General features: G+C 47.2%; 1 protein-coding gene across 1 annotated transcript; it reads right to left on the bottom strand.

The window, feature by feature from the left end:
• Window positions 1-49: 49 nt before the first annotated feature.
• Window positions 50-18,062, bottom strand: ap1g2 (adaptor related protein complex 1 subunit gamma 2). The gene is made up of 22 exons (XM_079751086.1): window positions 17,923-18,062; window positions 17,253-17,455; window positions 16,841-16,965; window positions 16,333-16,474; window positions 15,125-15,221; window positions 14,702-14,778; window positions 14,388-14,483; window positions 13,736-13,816; window positions 12,287-12,385; window positions 11,992-12,047; window positions 11,099-11,212; window positions 10,697-10,837; window positions 10,079-10,133; window positions 9,587-9,709; window positions 9,250-9,339; window positions 6,116-6,243; window positions 5,173-5,277; window positions 4,749-4,896; window positions 4,359-4,536; window positions 3,481-3,635; window positions 2,940-3,038; window positions 50-2,178 (listed from the first exon to the last, which is right to left on the bottom strand). Exons 2-22 carry the CDS (start codon window positions 17,451-17,453, stop codon window positions 2,080-2,082), a joined length of 2,409 nt encoding a protein of 802 aa, XP_079607212.1. The 5' UTR covers window positions 17,454-17,455; window positions 17,923-18,062; the 3' UTR covers window positions 50-2,079.
• Window positions 18,063-21,232: the final 3,170 nt, after the last annotated feature.

Here is a 21,232-nt window from a genome sequence, read left to right as displayed (position 1 = left end):
TTTATTAGCAATTTACAGATTTCAAAGGCCACACAACACACTGCATCTTCCTCCTGGGATATAATGGTCATGTCATAATTCCTATTAATGATGCAACAGTCAACATAATTAGCTTGGACATCTGAAAGGGTCAGCAAGGAATGGGATGGACATTTGATTTACAGAATAAATTCATTTCACTTTTTTCAAACAATCCTTGTGATAAACAAGACATGTTCACTCTGAATACTCATCCAGGTTTTTAAATGATTTGGTCAAACTCCTAAGAAAATCAAAAAACATCTAGATTTCTATTGCTCTATTTTACAGCTAAAATATACTGTTTGTAGGAAGTCCAGCATTCGGTCGATAGTGTTTCTTTCCTTCTTACACATCAGTTAGAGAGGCGACCAAACATGTTTTAATATTAACGACACCATCGACCACGGTAAACCAGGACGTGGGGCGGAATGAATACTGCCATCATTGGAGCACACTTGCCTTGCGCCGCGAGACCTCGTCAGAACATTTCAGTTACAGGTACACATCAGACAGGTAATGAGTGTTCACCTCAACGACGACAACAGCAAACCCAACAAGACTCCCTCGTGGAGGGGACGAAGGCACAGGGAAGAGGGTCGGAGGTAGGGAGCATAGGGGGGCAGCCGTCGGCTGAGGCGGGCCCAGAGGAATGGCGTGGGAGGTTGTTATAGAAAGAAAAGACCTCCCGTGCTCAGAGTCGAGCCACCGCGTCACGTCATCTAACGGGTCAGGTTAAGACATCGGAGGCGGTTGTGCCCGTGACGACAGTTAAAATGGGTCACCCAGAAGGATCAACTAAAAACATTAACCCTGGCTCTTAGTGTCGTCCGTCCTCCAGATTTCAGGGGGGGGGGGGGGGGGGGGGTTATTTTCCTTAGAATATCCACCGATAAACACTTGTGTTTGGGCAAACTGACCCTTTAAAACAACCAACTCCTTTGGAGACTATGCTGAAAAAAGTCAAATGCGACAACAGTAATGAATGCTAAACGCAGGTAGTGTACATGGTATCATAGTGGACATGGTTCTGCTGATTTGGTGCCCTGAAGCCATGAAGAGCCATTGCTACAGGGGTCTGTGCTTCTAAAAGGGGGAAGAGCCATCATCGAGTAAACTTGTATATTTGCAGGTCTTTCATAAAAATGTTAAGGTCAAGGTAAAACATTTACAGGGTAATGTATGCATAGTTCCTAGCGTGTAATCCTTTGGGTGTAAATCTATAGTGAAACCTCTAACCGTTAGTGTCTCAAGTGTTGAGCCAAACCTTTATATTCTATTCTTTAAATAAATTCTCCAACTGGAAATCGATTGATGATAAATCAAACCATAAATCATTTAGGTTTTTATATTGCTAAATAAATCTTCAAATCTATTAGAGTATCTTTTTGGGAGGAAGATGAAATGATCAAAATGTTGACATGTGGGTACTGGCAAGGATCAGACCCACTGCTCACTAACCGCCATCTTGTCTTGTGAATCACGGTGTTGTTTGAGCTCAGGAGACGCAGAGTGTAGTTACTAAGACAACTGAGTCACTCCATCGACTGCAATGAAAGGGTGCTGCTCCAGACGAGGGAACCCCTCCGGAAGTGTCACGTGACCACGCCTTGATGAAGATGTGTACATTTCAATCTTCCCAGGGGGCTGAAATTGACAAACAAAAAAAGGAAAAACCGACCGCCGCTATAAAAACTAAAACATGTCGACTATCCTATCAATTCCCTGGTTTCTAACGGATCACTGGTGGGTGGAGGAGTTCCTGCTGGCATCGTAGTGGTAGCAGTAATGGCGTCGGGTCCTGTGTGTGGTAACAGAGTCCTACAGCCGTGCGAACGTCAGCGTTAACAGACCGACGTCAGGGGGGAGGGTGGGGGGGGCCGAGGGCGACGGCTGTAGCGTTTAAGTGAGTCAGAGAGGGAGAGATCCGCGGCTCACCCCGTCTCTCCCCCGTAGAGAGTCTGCTGGGATGTACCCCCACCGCCCCCTGTCACTGACCCCATCCGGAGGTCTGGGGGTCACTGCGGTGGTCACTGCGGTTCTGGGGGCCCCAGGGCGGAGTCAGAGGCCGGGGGTGGGGAAGGAGTCGATCTGCACCGTGTCCTGGAAGGGGGAGCCCTGGCTGGTGTAGGACAGACGGACCCTCATCTTCAGACTCACCTGGAGGGGGAGGAGGAGGAGGAGAGGGAGGAGGGGGAGGAGAGGGAGGAGTGGAAGGAGAGGGGGGAGGGGGAGGGGGAGGAGGAGGAGGAGGGGGGGAGAGGGAGGAGGGGGGGAGAGGGAGGAGGGGGGGAGAGGGAGGAGGGGGGGAGAGGGAGGAGGAGGAGGAGGAGGGGGGGAGAGGGAGGAGGAGGAGGAGGAGGGGGAGGAGAGGGAGGAGGGGGAGAGGGAGGAGAGGGAGGAGGGGGAGGAGGAGGGGGAGGAGAGGGAGGAGGGGAAGGAGGGGGAGGGGGAGGAGAGGGAGGAGGGGGAGGAGGAGGAGGAGAGGGAGGAGGGACATTGTTTTTAGGATTAGTCGAGTGTTATCAATGTTGAAGGTTTATGAAACAAACCATTTAAATGTCCAGGCCTAGATGTTTGCTCTTGTAAACCTGGTTTTAAATATAATTATTTTATCCAGTTTATGTTAAAGTGAGTACTTTGAATGAGTTAACATCATGCGAGCCAATTCAAACTAACATATCAGACTTTTATTGTTGTTTTTATTTCAGGTGAGGTTTTTGTTTCATGTGAACCCCGATACAAATATAAGAAACCCTTATTTTCAGCCTATACCCTAGCCCTGGGGTGAGGTGCACTTAGCACCGCCACAAGCTGACAACCTGGCACCCGTTGACCTATTAGGACTGGGGTTCATCTTGACCGTAACCATGACCACCGTAGCCCCCCTAACCAGGAGGACCGGCCCACCCGAGGCCCACCTTGTTGGGGTTGTTGAGCAGCACCGTCTGGGTCACCACGGCCGAGCTCCGCGCTGGGAGGGAGTCTCCGCTGGGGGCCTTCATCTGCAGCTGGACGTTCTGGGGGTACGGGGGGGGGGGGGGGGGGGGGGGGGAGTGGTTAAATGGGACTGAAGTAGTCACAGTGAAGTTCATCATAGTATTTACAATCAAATAATTGTTTGCACTGTGTTCAATATCATAATGGGAAAAAAGCATTAAGGTCATAATGCGTTATGACCTTATATCATAACGCGATATAGCCAGTGACATTAGAACTCATTAAAAAATATAGACATTTTCTGAACCACTGATCCAATATTATTCATTCGATTATGAAAGATATTTGATTAGTAAATAAATTAATGTTTAACTGCACAAATGTATACCCTTCCTTTTGTACTTTATACACAGACTTATGGCATTTTTGTAATGCATTTATTAACACTACCAACCATCCAACTCTCCGGCCTGACCACGGTGGAACGTTCTAATAGCCTCAGATCGTCACGGTGACCCCTACCTTGGGCACGGCGGCCTGCAGCGTGAGGCTGCTGATGTCGTGGTCGCTGGTGTTGGTGGCGGTCAGGGTGATGGTCTGGCTGGCGTCCAGCGGCCGCTCACAGCTCAGCTTCAGGACCACGCCACTCTTGTCGTACACCGTCACCGCCGCCGGCGCTAAGGAGGGATCCATGGTTACCATACCATAATACACTACGTATAGGAATACTGCTATACAGTTTTACTGCTCGATGTATTAATACTGCTCCATACAAACTGTAACACCCTATATATTAAAACTGTTCTATACAGTTATACTGCTCTATATATTAATACTACTCTATACAGTAGTGCTCAATACACTACTGTACAGTAATACTACTCTATACTGTAATACTACTCAATTATAATAATACTGCTCTATAATGTAATACTGCTCTATGCACTAGTGTACAGTAATACTCTATATTAAAACTGCTCTATATGCTGCTGTATATGACATTTATTTATACAGTAACACTGTTCTATCCACTACTGTACAGCAATACTACTCAATACAGTAACACTAGTCTATATGTCGCCTTACCAACAATGAAATCCCACTGATGGTAAAACAAAAAGATTTTAACAATATCACTAGCCTTCACAAAATGACTTTCACATGTTAAATAATAATGTATAATAATATATTAACGATGGAAATTTTATTTTAAGTACATTTTTATTTTGGTTTGGTTGTTTTATACTCAACGTGGTTTCGGATTGGTCACTGAGCCTTCCATTGGTCACGACCAGAAATCACATCACAATAAGACACGCCCACTTTGACTTTCTAACCAACCACGTAAAGTTAGGCTTGGGCCAGTTCTAAAGTGCCCATCATTTTGTTGGAGTGTTTACCTGTGGCGGGCGTCGGGGTGGGGGTGAGCTCCAGCCCTCCCAGCAGGTACAGCAGGTCTCCCCCAGCCGACCCAGACATGAGGCTGGCTGGGTCCAGGGGGCCGCCGCCGGGCCCCTGGGCGGTGCCGGGGAGGCTCTGCTCATTTGGATCGCTCAGCAGGTCCAGCAGATCACACACCTTCATCACACACACACACACGTTACAGAGACACGCTATCGTGACCTTGAGCATTAATGAAGCACATTAGGCCTATCCTAGGTGGATACAAGAGGTAGAGGTGGCGCTATCTTGGGCATCCAACAACAAAGTCCAACTAAGAGCCCTGATCTTAGCCGTTACAAGACATTTATTTGATCTCATGACCAGCACCCCCCCTCACCACCACCCACCTGGCTAGCCGGCTGCAGGGCCACCATCGTCTCGGGCTGCTTGGGTTTGGTTGGCTCCAGCTCCTGCACCCCCCCTCCGCCGGACTCCCCGTTGGTCTGGCCCATCGAGCTCCTGTCCATCACGGGCATCTTCTCCAGCACGGCCGCCCTGGGGAGCCAGGACACTTCTGCCTCAACCAACCTGGTAGTATCTGTTCCATTGTTAAAATGGAGTTTTAATAAAGATGGATGAACATCAGCAGCATCATCAGCAGCATCATCATCACACAAACATACTGTTTGTGTGATGATGTTGCTGCTGATGTTGTGGTGACGATGTTGCTGCTTGGTGCCATGACAACTGTTTGTGGCAAGATGCCGTTTGAATAGGCGCCCACCCACAGCCAGCAGGTTTGTTTCCATCAGGCGTCTCATGTGACCTTACCTCATATGGTCGTACTTCTTGAAGAGAGCGTTGTACTCTACCGCCCTCTGCTGGAGCTCCACGTCCATACAGCTGCCATAGATACTCACTATACTGCGAATACGGCTGGAGGAGAGAGGGAGATACATGAATTAATAATTATATTATTTTGAAGTCCAACATTGTTATTTTTTCCTTTGTTAAAATGTAAACTGGGGTCGGCTTAGCTCCAGCAGTTACAAGACAACTGCTGGAGGTAGAGCAGTTGTCTCGTAACCGAAAGGTTGCTAGTTCGATGTGTCCCTGAGCAAGACACTTAACCCTAACTGCTCCTGACTAGCTGGCTGTCGTCTTGCATGGTTGACTCTGCCGTCGGTGTGTCAATGTGTGTATTAACCGATGTAAGTCGCTTTGGATAAAAGCGTCTGCTAAATGCCCAAATTGTAATTGTAAACTGTGTTGGGAATGTGAATGCTTTTCCACGCCAGGAGAGCTAAAAAGTGAGATTAACAAGGAGGTTGGAGAGAGTGGGTGATTGTGATAGAGACAACAGAAAGATGGGAACCCAATCCATAATAACTATCTGAGAACATTTCATCTGAATTTACTTTAGTGTGGTCCGATATATATGTTTGTACAATTTTAAATATACAAGTACTTTATATGAAAGAATGAATCCTCCTCCATCCTCCTGGGATGACGATGATATGACTTCCTTATTAAATGAATTGTGCCCTGTTCATTTATAGGAGGGTTTCAATCATGTGACCTGAAGTTCCATAAAATAAGTTCAAAGCCCGCCATATTGAAACCCCTTCTTGACCAAACATTCTAGAGTTACCAGGCAACCAGTGGCTGTGGTAAATCTGGTTAGAATGGTGAAGAAGAACCAAGATGGCCGCCCGGAATGTGCGTGATGTCACGTGAAGGCCCTCCCTCTCCGCGTTGCCGTGGCGATGCTTACTCCACGTTCTCGGTGATGCGGGTGCTCAGCTTCATGGTGGCCGTGAGGGCGAAGCCGCGCGTCGCAGGGGACGACATGTGCGACTGCAGCACCGTCTCCAGGGCGTCCAGGATGTCATCCTCTGTCACCTGGTGGGAGGACAGAGGCCAGACACATCACTTCCTGTGGTCATGTGACCTGCCCAACCAACCCCCGGCAGTCTGTAACACATTCATGTCTTAAAAAGGGTCTCTGTGGGGGTTGAGGGTAAAACTCCTATGATTAAGATATATACCAGTGGCGGCTGGTGGTTTTTAAAGTGAGGGAGGAAGGACTGCGCGCTTGGTTAACATTGACCTGCTCGCACGGATATTGGCCTACGGTGGCATACGTATGTGAGACTCAAGTTGTTTCAGGGTGTTTTGGTGAACTACAAAATAGCAGGGAGGGATGATTATGTGAATAAAATTGATGCAAATCCACCAGTGGCAGCATTGTACTTTGAAAGCTGGTGGGCAGCATGTCTTGGACTACAAGGGCAGAAGGAAAGGATGCAAAGCCAATTAGTCAAATCAGGCCTACTCTTGATTTGTAAAACTAAATAAAAAAATCTGGGACTATCATTGGGCCTATTTTCGCCCTCAATGACTGAAGGTATTAGTTGTCATTTGGCTATGTTTATTTTCAGCTACAATTGTTTTAAGAAAAAGGAAGACACAAGACCAAAAGTGATGCCATTTAAAATGCATCATGCTCTGAATCATTCACTAACATCCTTTCCACAATATCAAACAGAATGGTCAGAGTAACAAACAATTAAAAGAACAAGAACATTATTTCACAACTATTTACATGAGCGGTATGCCTAACATTGTTTGAGGCAAATGTGGATGTTGATGGATGTGTCAGAATGTTGGTCATGGTGTTAAGCCATCAAGTCAATCCTCCTTGCTGTTTGTGTTGCAAAGATATCAGTGACCTGGTCATACCAAACGGGACATTTTTAAAGTGATTTCAGAATAACGGCGTGTGTAGCTCCACGTTTTCGCCACCCTTTCAGACGACTTGGTAACCCAACGGAGGAGTGCCAAATAATATGAAGGCTAAGCGCGTTTATTCCGGAACCCTGCCCAACTTTTGGCAGTGGAAACGCCAATATAAGCGAACCGAGCTGCACCGAACTGTTCGGCGGAAACGAATACTACTGAGCGCCGGGTTCGTTGGTTCTCGTAGCCTAGACGTGAGGGGATAACCCCTCCCTCCGGGCTGCGCCACAGCCAGGGCTCCTGCTTATTGGTCCAAAGCGCAGCCAGGGCTCCAGCCTATCCGTTGGCGCGATCAAAATCCCTGAGTCACACCCACTCAGAGGAGGACTTTCCTTCTCTCTCCAATTGAACCCCATGTTATTCACAGTCCGCCAACACTAGCGGGGAAATTAATGGGAGTCAACGGAGGCTGAGGGAGGAATGTCCTCCCTGAAGTAATTGTCAATAGGCGATGGGGGGTGCTAATGTCCCAATGTACCCAGGGAAACGAACATTACATATACAAAGGCATTAAAGTAGTCATATTTAAGGCCATTAATTCATTACAGTAGTCTGGGATACCTACATTTTTTATTCTTAACAATGTTAAGGAGGATCTTCCTCCCTCTCCTCACTGGAGAAGCCTGGACTGGTATATACTGCATTTCCTGCACTCTGACTGGACAATTTAGAGAATTGTATATTTTGTATCAGTATATCGCTTTGACATGGTCGTTCTGTTAATACCATTGTCTAGTGTATGTGTGTATGTCTCTGGGGCGGCTTAGTTCAGGAGGTAGAGCAGTTGTAACCGAAAGGTTGCTGGTTCGATCCCCAGCTCCTCCTAGCTGAGTGTCGATGTGTCCCTGAGCAAGACACTTAACCCTACCTGCTCCTGACGAGCTGGCTGTCGCCCTGCGTGGTTGACTCTGCCGTCGGTGTGTCAATGTGTGTATTAACCGATGTAAGTCGCTTTGGACAAAAGCGTCTGCTAAATGCCCTAATTGTAATTGTCTCTCTCTCGCTCTGCAGTTATGTTATGTGGTATAGGTTAGGTCTCTCCCTCTCTCCTCATCCCCCCCCCCTCGATGTGCAGCGTGCATGTCTCTCTCTCTCCAGCTGTATGTCTCTCTCTCTCTCTCTCCAGTTATATAGTGTGGAAGTCTTTCTCTCCAGCAGTGCAGTATATGTATATCTCTCTCTCTCACCAGTCATGTTATGTAGTGTGGGTGTCTCTCTCTCAACTCTACAGGGTGCATGTCTCTCTTTCTCCAGTCATGTTATGTAGTGTGGGTGTCTCTCTCTCAGCTGTACAGGGTGCATGTCGCTCTCTCCAGTCATGTTATGTAGTGTGGGTGTCTCTCTCTCAGCTGTACAGGGTGCATGTCTCTCTCTCTCCAGTCATGTTATGTAGTGTGGGTGTCTCTCTCTCAGCTGTACAGGGTGCATGTCTCTCTCTCTCCAGTCATGTTATGTAGTGTGGGTGTCTCGCTCTCAGTTGTACAGGGTACATGTCTCTCTCTCCAGTCATGTTATGTAGCGTGGGTGTCTCTCTCTCAGCTGTACAGGGTGCATGTCTCTCTCTCTCTCCAGTCATGTTATGTAGTGTGGGTGTCTCTCTCTCAGCTGTACAGGCTGCATGTCGCTCTCTCCAGTCATGTTATGTAGTGTGGGTGTCTCTCTCTCAGCTGTACAGGGTGCATGTCTCTCTCTCTCTCTCCAGTCATGTTATGTAGTGTGGGTGTCTCTCTCAGCTGTACAGGGTGCATGTCTCTCTCTCCAGTCATGTTATGTAGTGTGGGTGTCTCTCTCTCAGCTGTACAGGGTGCATGTCTCTCTCTCCAGTCATGTTATGTAGTGTGGGTGTCTCTCTCTCAGCTGTACAGGGTGCATGTCTCTCTCTCTCTCTCTCTCTCCAGTCATGTTATGCAGTGTGGGTGTCTCTCTCTCAGCTGTACAGGATGCATGTCTCTCTCTCTCTCTCTCTCTCTCTCCAGTCATGTTATGCAGTGTGGGTGTCTCTCTCTCAGCTGTACAGGATGCATGTCTCTCTCTCTCTCTCTCTCTCTCTCTCCAGTCATGTTATGCAGAGTGGGTGTCTCTCTCTCAGCTGTACAGGTGCTTGTTTACCTGGATGGGCTCCGTCTCCTCACACTCCCCTTGCAGCAGAGAGTCTCCGTACTCCCCGATACACCAACAGGCCACCTGCACCAGGGGTTGCTACAAACACACATTTGGATTTATGTTTAAGGATGCCTCAGCAAAGTCAGACACAGACTGAATTCAATGAGAACAGCCTTTACTGGATTATTTAAAAGTGAAGCGACAGTGCATGCATTATTTTAGGATTGTTACGGCAAAGGACTGACGGAGAATATCTGGTTGTCTACATCGTCCAAACACAGACACACACAAACACTATAACGGAAAGATACACAATCACAAACAATCACACACGCGCACACACCTGGGAGATATCTGCGACCAGCGCACGGTAGAGCTTGTGCACGGTGTAGCAGTGGAGCTGGGAGGCGTTGGTGATCAGCTGGATCAGGTTGGGCACTGTCTCGTCGCGGACATCGCCCCCTGCCTGCCGGAGGGGGGATTACAGTCACTGAGACGGTGGGGTCATAGAGAACCATGGGGAGGTTCATTCATAGTATACCGGCTGAAAGGTGGTGGAGCAGGTCACAAACCAGTTCTGGTGTAGCTTAATTATAAGAGCATGGTATCGTTAACATTAGTGTAAAGTAAACAGGCAGGGAAGTGCAACTACAAAGACAAACATACAAGGTGAATTAAAAACTACAAAGTGAACAAGAAAACTACAAGGTGAACTCAAAATCTTAAAAAATGAATTGAAACAAAACTACAACATAAGCAAAAACAACAAGGTGTGGTTAAAAACACATCCACAACAGAACAATTTTTGTGACTAAGTGTGTGTCTGTGGATTTACCGTGATCAGGACATGCAGGATGGTGTCTATGTGCCAACGCTGGGAGGGAGAGTACCTGACACACACACACACACACACACACACACACACACACACACACACACACACACACACACACACACACACACACACACCCTTTTAGCAGGTGCTATGCTAACAGAACAGTGAAACATTTAGCGTCAAACAGACAGTATTAAACCCACATCTTGCACATGCACAATACCATGTAGCTCAGCCTTACCAAAGCCCTTAAGTAGCACACACACACACACACACAAGGCTGTTTAGACACTACACAGTGCTACACTAAAAGAACAGTGATACATTCAGCATTAAACCGACTAACGCCCTAGCGTAGCCTAGCCTTCCGACAAGACAATCCATAACAATACTATGACCCTATTCATAGCAATATCTGTGTCGATACAGCATGCGTGAGCCTCATGCACACACAAACACACAGGGAATGAACACGTGTGTGTGTGTGTGTGTGTGTGTGTGTGTGTGTGTGTGTGTGTGTGTGTGTGTGTGTGTGTGTGTGTGTGTGTGTGTGTGTGTGTGTGTGTGTGTGTGTGTGTGTGTGTGTGTGTGTGTGTGTGTGTGACCTCGTGGCGTTACCTCTCGGCGGCGTTGAAGATGCCGCTGGCGGCGTGCGACTTGAGCTCGGGGGGGCAGGTGGAGAGGAAGAGGAGCAGCTCCTTCATCATGGAGCGGATGTTGATGGCCGACACCAGCGCCAGGGAGAGCTCTAGGGCCCGGCTGGGGGGGGGGGGGGGGGGGGGGGGGGGGCATTAAGAACCGCTAACTGTTGGGCTCCTTAGCACATGCTTTGATGAATGAATGAACGAAGATCTAAAATGGAACTGAAAAAGCTACAAACTGAAATGTATTTGTAAAACACATCTCCTTGATGTCTTGTCATCTGTCACATATCACGTCTATGTTTGGGCGCTTTTACAGCGAATGGTCACATGACGTTTGGAGGTTTGATGGCCAGTCGGGGGGGAGGCTCCGTGGTACCGTTTCACGGAGGCGTCCTGGTCCTTCAGACAGTCCACGATGGTGCCTCGGTGGCGCTGCACTGCATTGTGGTCCGTCGACACGATCTTCTGCAGAGACGTCATGGAGATGTACCTGAGATGGATAGAAATCAGAACAACACATCAGAAAAGAAGATTAATTTATAATGTGATATTATTAATACACTTCTAAAAAATACTGAGAATAAATAATATAAGTGTCTATAAAATACACTTTACATAATAAAACGGAAAAAGCAACGTTTCATAAAAAGTTGCACCGAAACATTGGAAACATTTCAATACTTTGTGAAACAGCCATTTCCGCCGTCTCAATGACGGGTTAGTATTTCCCTGAAGGTCTTTTCACTGAGAGAGAGACACAGAGAGAGGAAAGAGAGCGAGAGCAAGAGAGAGTGAGCAAGGGCAAGACAGAGAGAGTGAGAGAGAAAAGTGAGTGAGAGTAAGAGAGAGAGGAAAGAGGAAACAGGAGAGAGCGAGGGAAAAGAGAGCGAGTGAGTGAGAGAGATAAAAGTGAGCAAGAGAGAGGAAGGAAAAGCGAGGGTGGAAAGAGCGAGCGAGAGAGAGAGAGGAAGAGAGAGGAAAGAGAAAGAGAGATGAAGCGGGAGCACATGACAGCCAGAGGAGAGAGGCTGAGATGAAAGAGAGCGGGATAAAACACAGACCGGCCACCCTCCCGCTGCCCCCCCGGGGAGAGCAGCCTCTGAATGGACCCCTGGGTAGGCCTACACACTGCCTGATTAAAACATGACGGGAGACGGCCCGACATCCTACAGAAAGATGAAGTGCAGCCGGTCAACAACGAAACGATCCGAGGAGATGAGGGGGAAACGGAGAGAGGGAAGAGAGGGACTCTATTAAAAAAGTACTCACCGAATGTTCCTGTCATTGTTGAGCAGAAACCTTCCGAGGATGTTTACAGCCAAGACCTGCAGTTCACACACACAAAAAATTATTCGAAAATAAAAAAAATACAAATGCATGTATAGACATAAAAACGGTAAATAAACAAGAAAATTATGCCTCAGTGTTCCTTCTCAGGGTCTTCCTGAGAAGGAAGTGCTTCCTCCACCCTCAAGCAGTCTGAGGGTTAGGGTGTCATGTGTGAGGCCTTTGGACCTTGTAGCTGTGATGGCGCATTTGACCAATAAAGTTGGGTTTGACTCACGCGCAGGCCGCTCTCTGACTTGATGTCCATGACGGTCAGCACCGTCTCGTACAGCACCGCGCTGCCCGCCGTCTTGCTGCTGTCCGTGTTGGTCGCCACCTGTAACCACGACAACCACGTTGACAAGCTGCAGCGTAGCCTGGCCGCAGCCCGAAGACAGAACCCCGCCCCTCTGCGTCACTGTGTTCACCGCAGTGTACGGTCGCGGTGGAGGGAAGGGCCTACAGAATGTCTACAGGACTTAGGAACGTCAAGTGAACAGTTTGGAGCTGAACAACGCATTTTCCGATCTGAAGACCCGGTGTTCATCTCAGTCGCATGGTTAACTCAACCGTGTGACTAATTGTTACGTGGTAGTGCTGGGTCTTGTGCTGTTTTTGCTTGTTTTGCACTAATGTCTTGCTTTTGCCTCCTGCACTCAATCATATCAATCACCTCCTGGAGGCGGAGCATTGTGGCTGCAGGTTGCTGTTTGGCTCGCCCTGATTGTTGGCGCTGCCCCCACACATATAAAGCCAAGTGGAAGATGGCGGCTCGCTCTCTCCCTCATCCGGGCACAGACGCTGGCACACTTGTACCTTTTGTCAATTCTGTTAAAGATATCATATTTGTTGTTGCTCTTGGTGGTTACTTTCTGCACGTTGAGGTAAGAGCAAGCGTAGCTATATAGCTTCCACTGTTTTATTTTGTCCGCTGTCGGGCACGGAAGTTAGGTAAGCTCAACCTCCCAGGCAGTTAGCGTGAGGTTTTTCCTCTTTCCTTTCTGTTATGTGGTAATCAACTAGGCCTTTTCTGCCGACAGGTTTTTTTTGGTTGCTGTTACTGGTTTCACTTCTGCAAAACCTTACGATCATTGTCAACCATAAAACCCTGTCGTCTACCTTTATGTTGGGTTGTCCAAAGGCTGCTGATTTTATGTTTTTTGGACACCGTAACTAATATTAACTAATATTGTGATTTGAATATCACATTACACGGTGGTGATGATGGTGTGGCTGCATCAAATTTAAGGAACAATCAATGTTAAATCACCCAAAACATTCAATGTCTTTAAAAGTAGACTGAAAATTCCCCCTTACTCACTATCCTACGGCCTTTGACCTTTGACCTATTCCAATGCATAAAGTAATATGACTGGCTGGCTACTATTTAACAGGTTATCAGACCGGCAACTGAAACAATTACTACCTCTATTCTGTACAACAAAAGGTTTTATATAAATTGAATAAACTTGAAACTAAGTAGTAGAGAGAGCAGTGGTAAGTGAGAGGAGAGCGAGGGAGCTGTGGTAGAGCGAGCTGTGGTTAGTGAGAGGAGAGCGAGGGAGCTGTGGTAGAGCGAGGTGTGGTTAGTGAGAGGAGAGTGAGGGAGCTGTGGTAGAGCGAGCTGTGGTTAGTGAGAGGAGAACGAGCGAGCTGTGGTTAGTGAGAGGAGGGCGAGGGGTTGAACCTGGGCTAGTAGGTCGTTCATGGCGTCGCTCGCTGTGTCGTTGTTGCGACCCAGAATCCTCAGCAGCCTCAGAATACGCACCTGACAGAGAGACATAGAGACAAAGAGAGAGAGACACCGACCAAGAGAGAGAGACATAGAGACAGACGGAGGGAGCCAGAGAAAGAGATACACACATACAGACAGAGATACAGACAGACGGACAGAGACAGACAGAGCGAGACAGAGATCGTGAGAGAGAGACACCCAAACAGAGACAACAGTTTTTATTTTTATGAATGTAGTAAATAAACTACAAGGGTGCGCCTAAAAACACGTCGACAACAAAACAAATGTTTGTCAAAGTGGGTGTGTGTCTCTGAGAAACTGGGGATCTGAGAAACGTATGCATTTATCATGATCATGGCATCGCAGACGTGCTGAATGTCTGCGAGTGTGTGTGCGTATGCATGGATGCAAGTGTGATCTTGAATGTGTGTAATAACCTGAGCATGGTGTGAGTGAGTGAGTGTGTGAGTGAGCCTGAGTGAGTCTGAGTGAGCGAGTCTGTGAGTGAGTGAGTGTGTGAGTGAGCCTGAGTGAGTCTGAGTGAGCGAGTGTGTGAGTGAGCGAGTGTGTGAGTGAGTGAGTGTGTGAGTGAGTGAGTGCTGACCTGTAGGAAGGGGTCACTGATGCCGGCCACCGTGTGTTCTGGAGAGTAGCCTGAGGTCACCAGACCCCTCATGATGTGGACCAGCTCTGGGACCGCCTGGGAGACACACAGAACAACACACGTGTATACACAAATACATAGATAGATACCAACACTTAAAAATATGAAACACTTAAAAATATAAAATATTAAAAGTTGCACACACACACATACGAATAGACAGACATCATTTGAATAAATATGCAGTGTATGTGTAAACATCTTTGAGTGGGGGATTGAGTGAGTGTGTGTGTGTGTGTGTGTGTGTGTGTTACCTCTCTGAACTGCACCAGGGTCTGTGCGTTCCTCTCACACAGCTCCGTGATCAGGATGACGGCTCCATGCAGCACGCCTGGGAACAACAGAAGCAGGTTAGCGCCAGCGCTAGCACTAGCTCAAACACCACTCAATACAGTGACGCATGCTAACGCGCTGCCTTCTCGCTCGGAATGTCCTTACTGACCGTCTTGACAGCACCAGACCCTGGCCCACTTAGGATGGGCCTACAGACCTTATCTTAAAAGAAGGCTTTCAGTTAAATGAAAAGCACTTTTTAAATTCGATTAATTAGGATGACATCATCTCTCAAACATACGTCATTTGTTCCGTGTCAATGCAGCCTACAGACCCCGGGCTTCATCGTGTGAGAAAACGCACCAGTACAGCCCTGCTAGTGCGGGAGCGAAACCCCAACTCACCGTGGTTCTTCTCTGCGAGGAGGGCTCGGGCCGCGGGCGTGAAGAGCTCCCCCAGCTCCGGAACCTTCCGTACGATGTGGACCGCACACAGAGTGGCCTGGAGAACCACAAGCAGAACCATTCAGTGCCAGTATGATGAGACCTAACAGAGACTCGGTGGAGGTGAAAGTGCTGACGTTAAACATGAAGACAGGAACACATTGAGGGGTAGAGAGGGGAGGGGCAGAATACTCTACTCTAGTGGTTTGGGTGACTACCCAGAACCCAGGTTCTGGGTTCAAATCCCCCATGACACCTGCCTACCTGAAGGCATCAATAATCAAGGCGCTCTAGCACCTAATCATTTATGACGTGCAATAATAACAAAATCACAGCAGGTTGCATTGGATAAAAGTGTCTGCGAAATGACTCAACTGTAATCACAGGACCAAAGTGGCCTAAGTGAACCATAATAATGGGGGCTGAAACCGACCGGGGGGGGGGGGGTCGTCGTCAGGGGCTATTAGAGAGCGGTTGTCGTGACTCTGTCGTGACTCGCCGGGGATAGATGAAATGAGCCAGCTGCAGGACACAGTGAACTGGCACATCATTTCCTTGTTGACATGATAAAAGTTAATAGAGATGATAGAGTGCTCTGACTCATAGAAACTTTGGAGGAACAAGAATTCAAACAGGTTCCTGGAGGAAAAGTAGCGAGCCAGTGATTCATTCGTTTAAAAAGGGTCCCTATTACACCACCAGGTGTGATGTTGTTAGCCATTGCAAGACATTAAAAAATCCTATCAATACTGGTCATTGTGTTTACTGTGGGAGATATGTCAGGGTAGAGTCTTCAGCATAGACATGCAATCATGTCAATCAACTTTTATTTCTTTTTTTCAAATAGTACTGACAGCAGCCGCTATTTAAATATTGTTTTATATGTTCTTTTAATGAACTAAGATAAGCAGTAGGCAAATTGCTCCTCGTTATAGAAGTTACATCTTTCAAGCCTGCCAAACTTTTATTGTAACTTATATTTATTATAGTTTTTATGAAACAATAGAAAGCAATAGCAGCCGTTATTCTTTATGCATGGGTGTCATCTCAATGATACTTTGTCACCTCAACTTTTATTGTGAAGCCCTTTGTCATCTCCTGTCATCACCCTTTAAAGTGCCTTGACCACCCAAGTCCTATTACTAAGGAATAAACCAAAAGCGACAGACCTTCTTCTTGATGTAGGAGCTGGAGGCGCGCAGCAGCCGGTCTATCTCGGGCGCTAGGTCGCGGCACATCTCGGCCGAGCCCATGCAGGCCAGCGTGCACAGCGCCAGGGACTGGACGTACTGGCTGCTGTGGGCCAGGTCGCTGGGGGACAGGGGAGACGCAGAGTCAGAGGGGAGGATGGGGGGGGTGGGATGTGGGGAGGGACGGGGGGAGTTGATGCCGTGTGCAGGAGGTGCTCAGAGCAGACTCAGAATGCTTTATTGAACCAGAGGGAAACCGTTTCAGGATCCTTATGGGGATGATTTGCAATGGAGTTTGTTATGGAACCTCCTTCCAAGTGACTTTTGCTTAGGAAATCCCTGATGGACTATGTGAGTATGTCTAAAAATAGAGCTTTTCCGCTGAATTTGAACTTGGGAAGAACTCAGAATTCCACAGAGCCTCAGCATTTCCATGGACTCTGAGGTTCTGTGGAATCCTGAGGAAGCGGCAGCGTTCTCCTCGTACTTCTTGATGGAGTTGGTGATGAGCAGGCTGGCGTCCTGGTTCTCGTCCAGCAGCATCATGGCGCCCAGGTAACCCACACGCTTCTCGTTGTAGCGAGGGCTGGCTATCAAGCGCACACACTCCATCTGTAAAGGAGGACCGCCATAACCTCTGGTGACCAATGGTTTCGTTCCTTCAAGTCAAAGCCGTCTAACCTCTTCTATGTGACTCTACTGAGGAATAGTGTCTGTTTCCTTGACACCCCTCATAAAAGGTCAGAAGCATAAAAACAGTCAAAAGGGTAGGACAAAGGTAATTGGTGGTAAACAGAGCCAACCTCTATTTGCTCATTATTGATGTTACTACTGCAAGTATTGATGCCCAGTGAGCTAGCTCCACAGCAATAACTCAATAAAGAACCAGGCTCTCTCACTTGGCCGAAGTGAGCCGGGTAGCCCAACATGTGCACGTAGAGCAACTTGGCCAGGTTGTGAGAGCGACCTCCGTTATCCGCCTGTCGGAACTGAGCCCGGATAGCGGCACACTCTCTCTGGATGACGCCGCGCTCCTCGCCTTGCGTCCGGGCCGAGCGTATCACCCGGATCATCTCCTGCAGCCGAACTGATGGAGACATGGCTGTGTGCGTGCGTGTGTGAGAAAAGACATGAACACGATCACGTTAGAAAAACACATGTACACCGACTGTCTCTAAAAGTATATTAATGCATTCACTACAATTAGGAAATTTCAACCTTGATATGTGCTTTAACGACAGATGTCATAATAGGAGACTTTTAAAACCCCATTTAAAGTCTGCAAACAGGGGCGTGCAGGTCTAGAAGAGGTTACAGTTATACGATTCAACCCAAATGAGCCGCTAAAGGGAACCCGTGAATATGAAGGTCGGCAACGCCTGACACAACTTCCACGATCACAACACGTCCTCACTTTTACAACGGGCTGGGCGACACTAAACATGTCAACCAGCGATTGGGCTACGGAGGGATGCTGTCAAGCCAACGTTAGCTTGCGGCTTAAAGCTCAAGCTAGCGATCCAAGCCCGGCTGTTAATGTTCCCCCCACCTCTAGGAATAACAACATACCTACTCCCTGGACAGTAGTCAGATATTGATAAACCTTTAAATGAATGGATCGACCGCCACGGAGACGTCAGAATTGGGCTGTTTTGAAAGAGGCTGCTCGTAGGGTGGATGTAGCTTAGCTACCGCCGCTTAGCCATCACTTCCGCAACCAGATCTTGCACTGTGGCGTGACTCCGCCCATTCCGATGACGTGTGTTTCAGGTGCGCCAACAGGTGGACTTAAAATATGGATGAGAACTTTAGACTTTAGTTTAATTCCCTTAATAATCAATGAAGCTGGCTCCTTGACATTTTCCTTGATCCGAAAGGCATCTTTAGAATGTTTGATTAATTGCTGACCTTTGTTTTTAATGTAATCCTTTTAAGAAAATGTTTAGATTAGCATGACTATGTTGTCCAGTGGCGGCGCTGGGGTGAGCAGAAATTACAACCGCATCACCATAGCACCACCAAGAAATTAACTGAAATTTGACATACAAATGGTCTGCTTTCTCTGTAGTTTTGAATGAAGCTCATTTTTCCAGTTGATCTAGTGAAACAGCGCCCCCGCACCCACGCAGCGGCAGCAATAAAAGTTACAAACTCTGTGCTGGTCTAAGGTCAGATCCACTCTACACTTCTGCTATTTGTTGTCAGTTCGTTGTCAATGTTTTGCCGTTGCTGTCCTCAGATCAGTTAAACTGATGTAAGCTCACTTACGTTGATGATGTCACTCACGCGAGAGATTTATAGACGATACATTGAACATTATGCTTTTACAAGCTAGCGTGCATTATTTTGGCCAGTGTTCGGCCAATTACCGTAGTGCGACTCGATAGCAGAGTCTTATCAAATCATGCTACCTATCAGAAAATGCCACCTTACGTCACAAGCGTATTTGATCTGTATACCAATCGCCTCTATCAAATGCTCCCACTGCAGAATCACGTTATTTTACACCACTACTCACCCTATGCACACTGTAAGAATATTGGGAGCATATTTTGATGCTTGTTTATAACGTCTTTATTGAAGATTTCAGGGGTACAGTATGTGGATAGACCAATTGCCTATATAATGCTCCCACTGCAGAATCACGTTATTTTACACCACTACTCATCCCATGTACATTGTTGATGCTGTTTTATAACGTAGCCTATACATTGAAGATTTCAGGGGTACGGTATGTGCAATGTATGTAATGTAAAAAACAACTAACCACTTAAAGTAAAAACATCAATAATCAATTAAACTAAATAAATAACTTAAACAAGAAAAGTGTAGCAAAGTATTGTTAAAACTTGTATATTGTGAATGGGATTCTGTATGTGTGGGTTTATATATGCAATATATAATAATTATTCAAAAGATAAAAACAACCAAAGATCTCAATTCTTTGTTTTATTTTGAGGCATTTCTTGCAGCGCTATTGTCATGGCCATATTGGGCACACTCAAAATGTGCCCACCGACTGCACAATTCACACTGCACCTGAAAAAAACAATTAAAAGAGCATGCGTTCACACCAAAAAACACATTTGTCGCCCTGTTGCTGTGCAAGTTTTGTCCGGTGATTCAACCCGGACTGCAATGCAGGGAACGGTTGGCTGGTTGAAGAGATCTTCAACAGGCGGTTCGCGGAGCCACTGCAGGGGGGTCGTGAAAGTATTGGTTGATTAGACATTTTTTTTATATTCCCCCCGGGATTTTTTCCACAAATTGAAATGTCTTTAAATACACATTAACATGAATCCAACACACTAGCCGCGTTTACATGGACACTTTTGATCCGATTTCTAATCGGAATAGACCTATTCCTATCATGCAATCCGAATGTATATATGGCATTTACAAAAGTGGTAAGCGTACGTTCGTATGTCTCTCACGCACACCTAAAAAGAGGGGTGGTGCGCACATCCAAAGGAAATCAACAGGTGCTAGACAATAGTATTGAATATAAGAAAAAAGGAGGGCGCACACCTGACACATCTGGACTGGCTGCGACATTTTTATGCATTTGATTTTAATGAAAGCCCAGCAGGAGAGAGCTTTTCTCTGCCTGCCCCTTCAATTTAAGGTCCCATGGCATGAAAATCTCACTTTATGAAGTTTTCTAACATAAATATGAGTTCCCCTAGCCTGCCTATGGTCCCCCAGTGGCTAAAATTTGCGTTCAGTGTAAAACGAGCACTAGGTGTTCCGCTCGCCTTTGAAAAAACGGAGGCTCAAGCGTGCTGATTTGGAATGTGGTCCCTTATGTCGTCATAAAGGATCTATGCTCCTCCCCTTTCTCTGCCATGCCCGCCCAGAGAATTTGGCCCGCCAATGAGACACGATCATGCGAGCGCTGTGTGTGTGTGTGTGTGTGATTAAACACACTGTAACGCAAGTTTTTGCTTTTGGTGCTATGGCGCATAACACGTTGGTTCTTTGACGTCTCTTGTATTTCCACAACGAGACTGTAGTTGGGGCTATCTCAGCCATAGTTGAGAAGGAATCGGGGGAAAGGAACTTTGGCTTTGACTCCCTGAAGTACATGAACTGCGACATGTTGCCTGCCGTCGGTTTCAGCGAGGCACCACCGCCGCGAAGCACCACTGCCCGGCAGCAGGCAGCCGGCAGCAGGCAGCGCGCGGTTCAGTCTACTTCATTGATGTGGAAGTGGAAGAACCAGAGACGTCGGAGTACCCGACAAAGTTGTTTGTGATTTATGATATCGTCTGGTGACGCACACAGCTTTTGGCCGTGATCATATGTATTATATGATATAGATATCTATGTATTATATGATGTTATTTAGATACAGAGCTCCAGGACTGTAACGCAAGTGTTGTACACTTCCTTGTTATTTGGATAACCGTTCTGCTGTTGGTGTTATGGCGCATAACACGTCGGACTCTCGTCTCTGGTTCCACAACGAGACTCGTAGTGGGGGTAATCTCAGCCATGGTTGAGAATTAATTGGAGGAAAGGAACTTTGGCTTTGACTCCCTGAAGTACATGAACCACGACATGGAGGAGAAAGGGATTGTTGGCCGCGAATGTCTCCGGCTTGAGCCCCGCTTCCCGCTGCCGAGGGACCACCGCCACGGCGCTGCAGGAGGCGGTGGTGCCTAAGCGCTGACGGCTCCCTCGGCAGCGAGGCTCCGTCAGGAGACAACCGCGGTCAACAATCGAGGGCAACAATCCCTTTCTCCTCCATGTTGTGGTTCAGTCTACTTCAGATTGATGTGGACGTGGAAGAACCAGAGACGTCGGAGAACCCGACACGGTTGTTTAAGATTCATAATATTGTCTGGTGACAGTTTATTATGTTATGTTATGTTTATGA

This window comes from Pollachius pollachius, assembly GCF_949987615.1.
Source record: "Pollachius pollachius genome assembly, chromosome: 14".
Lineage (NCBI taxonomy): Eukaryota > Metazoa > Chordata > Actinopteri > Gadiformes > Gadidae > Pollachius > Pollachius pollachius.
This window is presented reverse-complemented; position numbering and strand designations above follow the sequence as displayed.